At 46.3% G+C, this 7,628-nt stretch overlaps 1 protein-coding gene across 1 annotated transcript; it reads right to left on the bottom strand.

Annotated features, from left to right (window-relative positions):
• Positions 1-4,764: 4,764 nt before the first annotated feature.
• LOC127573862 (cyclin-dependent kinase 5 activator 1-like) lies at positions 4,765-6,701 on the bottom strand. The gene has a single exon (XM_052022407.1). It carries the CDS (start codon positions 6,461-6,463, stop codon positions 5,513-5,515), a length of 951 nt encoding a protein of 316 aa, XP_051878367.1. The 5' UTR covers positions 6,464-6,701; the 3' UTR covers positions 4,765-5,512.
• Positions 6,702-7,628: the final 927 nt, after the last annotated feature.

The raw sequence follows: 7,628 nt of genomic DNA, 5'->3' as shown, positions 1-7,628 counted from the left end.
TTTCCTTATGACTGTGAGAGGAGTCATAAGGGATTAGAGAGGAGTTGAGATAGTAATGGGTAAAATGGTGGAAGGATTAGAGATTAAAGTCAATTACCTAATGAGTGGAGAAGGTTTGAACTCACTACCAAGATCGATGGCAACACACACCTCACACCACCAGCAAAGCACCTCCGGAACACTTAGAGCTATGGACTGAAATGGTCTGACTTAAAGTCCATTTGGTTTGTTTGGATACAATGGGCAGAATGGCTTCCTTCAACATCAAAGCCCTCTATGATTCATGAGATGATTCGGTAACAATCTCATTGTTGTTTGTGGTATCTTCCCATGAAAAATTGGTTGCCGTATTTCCCACGTCACAGCAGTAACCTTTCTCGACCTAATGAGTTCCTCACAGCAGTAATTGCTCCTTAGAAGGTCTGCAATTAGCTCTAAGGATAAAAGTTTTAAAACCAAGATGTTGATAAGTGTATTTATGGAATTTGTTGCCCCGTACAGCTGTGGAGGCCTGATCATGGGGGGGTGTTTAAGGAGGAGATTGATAGGTATCTAATTAGTCAAGGAATCAAGGGATATGGGGAAAAGCCTGGGAATTGGGGCTAGATGGGAGAATAGTCTAGCTCATGGTGAAGTGGCAGAGCAGACTTGATGGGCCAAATGGCCTACTTCTGCTCCTTTGTCTTGTGATCTTGTGATAACCAGGAGGGACAGAGGGCCAGGTGGATGCGACAGTGTGAGGTAGGGAGTGGGTAGTAGAGTGTTGGATGACGGTAATGTTGTGGGAGGATGGGAAGGTTGAGGGAAATCATCCTCTAGATCATTGGAAGAGAGGTCTAGAGGCAACAAGGGTCCACTGAGAATGTGAAAGCAGCTACATCAATGCAATTTCCTTCTTTCAGGCATGGTCATGAGATATTTTACATCTGCTTCCACAGGCACATGCAGACTCACTCGAATTACCTTAAGTAAATAGAACAAACCATAGACCAAAGATCTGAAGTGTGAAATGGAACTACAATGCCATGGTTCAAGTGAGTGCAGCATGAACAGAGCTGGTCTGAAGTTTCCTGAACAGTATTCCCAACAGTGAGAGATAGCGTTAGGCATTCCTAGGTATTTTCTTCATATTATTCCTTCTTGATCAATAGTCTCTGGGCATGTGTTTGCAGTTTGCTTCAGGCTGAAGAGGCTTCATAATGAAATTATTGCTTATTGATGTGATTGGCCTCTTTAAATTAAACTAAATGTCCATTCTTCTTGTGTGAGTCATGGCAGGGTTGGTGATGGCAGGTTACACAAGAATAGTCACGGTTCAGCCAATATTCACACATGTACTTCCAGCAGGGATTCACCCAACTCATCTATTTCCAGTTACAACAGCAACAATTTAACATAGAACAGTACAGCACAGGAACAGGCCCTTCAGCTCACCATGTTGTGCTGAACTAATTAAACTGGTCATTAAACACTTAACTAAACTAATTCCATCTGCCTGCACAATGTCCATATCCCTCGATTCTCTGCTCATTCGTGTGCCATCTAAGAGCCGCTTGAATCCCTCTATCATATTTGCCTCCACCACCACCCTTGGCAGTGCATTCCAGGCACCCACCACTCTCTGTGTAAAAAAATCTGCCTCACACAACCTCTTTGAACTTACCCCCTCTTATCTTAAATGCATGCTCCCTAGTATTAGATATTTTGACCCTGGGAAAAAGATACCGGCTGTCTACTCTGTCTATGCCTCTCATAATTTTATAAACTTCTGATCTCCCCTCAGCCTCCGTCGCTCCAGGGAAAACAACTCATTTGTCCAACATCTCCTTATAGCTAATACCCTCTAATCTGGGCAGCATCCTGCTAAAATTCTTCTGTGCCTTCTCCAAAGCCTCCACACCCTATCTATAATGGGGCAACTAGAATTGAATGCCATACTCCAGATGTGGCCTAACCAGTTTTATAAAGCTGCAATATACCTGACTCTTGCACTCAATGCCTCGACTAATATAGGCAAGCATGCCATATGCCTTACTTACCAGAAATATTTAGATAGTGCTTTAACATTTGTACAGTGAGCTAAAAAATTATTAATAATACAATAATACTAAATGTAGAAAAGCACCCCCAATAAGAAAGGGGTTTGGAATTGCTGTAACCAACGAATGGGTAACGGTCAGGTGCCGATACATTGGCAGGAATCAGTGGTTTCAGTGGTTATCTGAAATTGGACAAACCACCATCCTCACTGCTCTCCTTCCACGCACATTCCCCTGCCCACCTAGTTTTTCAGTTCCTTTTCTTCATCCCTCTTAGTCCCTTCCCCCACATGGTTCCATCTCTATCATGCCCTCCCCATCTGGCTCCACCTATTACCTACCAGTTGGAAATACTCTGGCAGCATCTGTGAAGGGAGAGACAGAGTCAGTGTTCCTTCTTCCGAGCTGAATTGTGAACACATTGCCCTGAAGGGATGACTTTGAGGCAGTTGGGCTCACAATCCAGCACTGATTGTGATGGACACATGACAGGCACGGTAGTGTAGCAGTTAACGTAATGCTATTACAGCGCCAGCCTCCCAGGATCAATTCCTGCCGCTGTCTGGAAGGAGTTTGAACGTTCTCCCCGTGTCTGCGGGGGTTTCCTCCAGGTGCTCGGGTTTCCTCCCACATTCCAAAGACCTACAGGTTAGGAAGTTGTGGGCATGCTATGTTGGTGCTGGAAGTGTGGCGACACTTGCGGGCTGCTCCCAGCACATTCTCGGTAACGCAAAAGAACGCATTTCACTGTATGTTTCAATGTACATGTGACTAATAAATAAATATCTTATATCTTACATCTTATGAGAAACAATTACTCCTGATCCTTGTGCATCCATATGCTTTCAGTGCACCTTAACCAATGTCCAGCTCAACCAAGTTATTTGCAACTGTGGAAATGCTCAACAGGACGAGATTCTTCTGTGGGGAGGCGGAGTTAACGTTTCAGTCAATGACACTTATGAAGGTTGGTATGAAGCTAGGTACCAGCACCGTCCTAGCTTAAGCTGCCGAACTCACCTGAATGGTTGAATGGATAAACTGTGTAAAAAAAAGAAAATGTGGGTGCGGAATCAATGGTGACGCAGGGTTCAGCACTTTGGACAGCGAAACCCGTTTGTTTGACTTGTGGGTACAATCTTCAGAACCTTGGACAGAGAATATTCTCTCCAGTTACGCTCGAGTAACGAAACGAAGTCAATGTGTTTTTTAATCTTTGATACTGGTTCCTGATGCCAGAACTGCATTCACAGGAAAATTCGGCCTAAAGCAACGTGCTTGTATGTAAATTCTGAAAGGGCTGTAGACAAACTATTCTGCTGTACTGCGCATCTGTGTGAACAGACAGCCCGGGGTTAGGTGGAGATAGAGAGCATTACTGACTAGATAAGTGTCATAACGCACGGAATCAAGCCCTTCAGCCCATCAAATCTGTACCGACCATCAAACATCCATTCACATTAATCCCATTTTTATTCTCCCCGCATTCCCGTCAACCCCCCCCCCCCCGCAATCCTACCGCTCATCAACACACTCGGCGCAATTGACAGCGGCCAAATAACACGCGAGTCTTTGGGATGTGGGGTAAAAAATCTGGAGTCACAGGGCGAACGAGCAAACTCCACGCATACAGCACTGGAGTTCAGGATTGAACGCGGGTTTGGGGATAAGGTATAAGGCAGCAGTTCTACTCGCTTCGCCACTCTGTCGCCCAGAGATAGACGGACAAGATGTAAGCGATGGGTAGCGAGAGAGAGAGAGAGAGAGAGAGAGAGAGAGAGAGAGAGGGGGGGGCAAATGGATAAAGGTCACCGGAGAAGTTATTGATTGTCTGTTAACACTCGATAAACCACTGGGCACAGAATGTGCTACCCGATCAGGTTTCACGCACATTGAGTGAAATAATTTTACAGGCGATGTTCGAGCAGATTGGAGTCAGTTTGATTGGACTCTCGTCCTGTAAATTGGGGGATGGGCGGAGGGGTTAACTCCGGGCTCAACAAGGCCGCAGACCTTAATTATAAAACGCACCCGCTGCCGGGTGTAGCGCGGCGATCCGCCCCCAAGCTGCCTGCGATGTTGAGCTGAGTCCTTTCCGAACGGCAGCGATGTGCAGGAATAGACGTCACACCCAGCGCACTGAATGCGGTTCCAATCTCATTCCATCGCAGTGGTCTCGGGATTAGTGTTAAATCTGCTGTCAGTAATCGGCACACAAGGACAAGAGGGCAAATGGAGGTGGGAGTTACGGCTGCGCCCACTCACTGAGCGCAGACAGCACCCACCCCTACACCCGAAACATTCGCTAACTGAACGCACGATTAGATTCAGTAACAGATTACCCATACAATTGTACACATATTTAAAATACTTATACGCAGCCATACACTTACATTAGTAAATTCCACACAATAAATAGACGCCTAGAAACATATTGACTCCCAAACAAATGCATACATTAAAAATTGCACACATTCATACACGCACAAATTCACATGCCCAGACGCATTAAAACACACTCGCAGTTCTGCTTGGACATTTTGGAAATAATCAAGGCGACCAATCGGATCATATCTCAATATATTTCATTTTCGTTACTGCATGTTTAATGTACAATACAAAACGAAAAGTTGTCTATAGTATCTTAACAATTGGCACGTTTGACAATTGCTCAAGACCATCTCACCCTTAATCCCCCCCCCCCCTTTTTTTGTTTTTTTTTGTCATTGAGAAAAAAAAGTACATTCACAGACTGACAGAATGAGATTCTGCGGATCAAATGTGCAAATTAAAACGCTGGCTTCAAAACATCAGTTCCATGGAAAGTCAGGGCATCTCTCTCCTGCCCCCTCCGTCTCACACACATATCACCTACTCCCGGTCAAGGCTCTCAACAATTCTCGTTTTTTCCCCAAAAATGGGAAAATAAATAAATAAATAGATAAATTTATGTATATATATATTTGTTTTTAAATTCACACCCTATCTACAGAATTTGTTCAACAGCCTTTGACTGCAGCTGCGCGACGTTGATATTGAAACGGCCATCGATGGAATACAACAGGGACAATGTTTTGCATGCGTTGTTGCTGTTGTTATGCTCCCACCCCTCAAAACAAAAAAAATTAGAATAACCTTTCAAAATGTAACAATGACCACCGTTGATACCGTGATCCACAACACAATTTGGAAAACATTTTTTTTCTCAATAAAACTCACTGAGGTGAAGATTTGGGCTTCAGTATTTTTTTCGATGTTGTAATCTACGCCAATCTTGTTAGGTTTTAGGGCTCTGGGTCAGATTTTTTTTAAATTTAACACTTTATTCCAAACGTCTCATTAACCCTGCGTTCCCAGAACTCTGGCACTGCAGCCTGTCTCACTGAGATTAACAATAGACACTTGTTCAACCCTTTCTTCAACTATTATATATTTATAATTAATGTTATTTTGTTTTTTTTAAAAAAAGCTATCTAACGGTCCAGGTTAATTATATACTGCCCATTGGAGTCTCTGATGTTAGATTCGTTCTTGAGGTCCTGGAAGACCTCAGTGAAGTAATGCGGGTCGGAATTAATCCGCAGCATCTTGGCACTCATTCGGTCGATGATAGCAAGGCTTCTCTCCCAGAAGATCTCCTTGTTGGCTTCCACCAGGAAAGGCTTCAGGGGATAGGAGATCTCGTTGCCCATGTAGGAATAGGCGAGGTAGAGGCAGGTGAGGAAAGTGGCTTGCAGTTCGAAGTCGGTAGCGAGCTCCTCGTCCACCACTTCCCTGCAGAGCAGGTAGACGAACACCACGTTGGCCGGGGTGATGAAGCCTTGGTCTTGCCAACCTTGGATGAGCAAGGAGCGGTCCACGTTCCTGAACCACAGCACCGGTTCGTTGGCGTTCAGCTGCTTCAGACGGTAGCACCTGCGACACAGGAAGTCTCCCAAACACCGGAGGAGTTCTCCGGTGGACGCCTGGACCACGACCCGGCGGGGCGAACCCAGACTGCCGCTGCTCGATTGCTTCTGTGGAGGCGGCAAGTTCTTGGCGGACGGCTTGACGCTGTTGGGAGCCACGGGGACCGGCACCGGGATGGGGACGCTCGGTGGCTTGTGCTGTCCCGGGTAGGGTTCAGGAGCGGCTGGGGCTTGGGTCAGGGATGGGCGAGACCTCTTCAGGTTCTCGCTGTTGAGCTGCTTCACCGGGTCATTGTTACCCGTGGCGTTCACCTGTCCGGCCGGCGTTGGATTCACCTTCTTGGCGTTCTTCTTCTTGGCAGAGGCTGCAACCAGGCGCTTCCAGGTCAGGGCGGAGATGAGGACCGAATGCTTCTTCAAGTTTTTCTCCTTGGGATTCTTGCCGCCCTGCTGCCCAGCATCAGTCTCTCCTGCCTTGCCCTTGGGCTCCGGAGACAATGAGAGCACCGTGCCCATCTCCTGGTCTGGTAGCCGGCCGCCCTGCCTTTTTCTGTGGTGAAGGTCTTGCTGCTCTGTGTGCCGCTGGACTCGGGTGGACCGATGCAATCCTTCCCAGCTCAACAACGCCGCATTGGGCGACCTGGTGGTCTCTCTGGCTGGTGGGAGACGGCGCCCGGGTCAATGCAAGGCAGTGATAGAAGAAGCTGCCTCTAAATCTTCGGATGCCTTTCACCAGTCCCTCGCCCCAACCTGCCGCAAGCCTCTTCTCGATGGAGTGACGCGATCTGTCTCACCCACCGCTCCCCTCCCCTCCACTTTGCCACAACGATGGTCAGCAAACCAATCACACCCTCCGACACATACAGAAGCAAGTCCCCTCCAACCAATTGGAGTGGAGGCTGGAACGAGGGGAACCAGTAACGCCCAGGCTCAACTGATTGATATTTCAATCAGCCAACCAACATCAGAGAAACCGAGGAGGCGCCCAGCCCATTCATAAATAAAAGAAGCCGGCGGTTATAATTGACATGAAATTAGTCAATCATAAGGCGTATTGCGATGACGCGAAATACCGGTAACCATTAGGATTCAACGTACTAAGGCAAAGGGGCGGGATATATTTCACTGGGCTGCTGGTAATTGGATGAATGCGTTGTGTTGCTTTGCAGAACAGCAGCTGAGCTGGATGCGAATGTTGTCATAAAATTCTAGTTTATATTCTGGCATTTAGATTTTTGTTTGATGCATTTGCTGACAGAAGTTCAAGGTGTAAGATTAACGGCGGGTCCTTCAGAGGCGTTCGAAAGATCTGCTGGTTTGAGTCTATTTCTACAAGGAAGGGGTAATAATCTCCTTCGCCTGCGTTTAATACCGTCTTTAGCCGCGTTACCGATATAAACCGCAAAAGACATGGGAATAACATTTGCAGTTGTGTGCACCTGATGATGTCCACGAATTTTTAAATAAAAGCAATGGGTTAAGCGCCATTAAATGCACAAGCTTTTGCTGAAATAAGATTCAAAGGTAATAGCTGCAGAATCTATTCTGGGTCTGTGCAATCAACGTGGTGACAACGTGATGCATGGAAACCATATTTTTGGTTCTAGGTCAGTTCCCGAGTTCAATCATAATGAACAATTCTTAGACCAGTTAACAACAGCAACTGCTTGCATTTATTTAG

Source organism: Pristis pectinata, chromosome 1 (assembly GCF_009764475.1).
Source record: "Pristis pectinata isolate sPriPec2 chromosome 1, sPriPec2.1.pri, whole genome shotgun sequence".
Classification (NCBI taxonomy): domain Eukaryota; kingdom Metazoa; phylum Chordata; class Chondrichthyes; order Rhinopristiformes; family Pristidae; genus Pristis; species Pristis pectinata.
The sequence above is the reverse complement of the archived record's forward strand: the minus strand, read 5'-3'. Positions and strand labels throughout refer to the sequence as shown.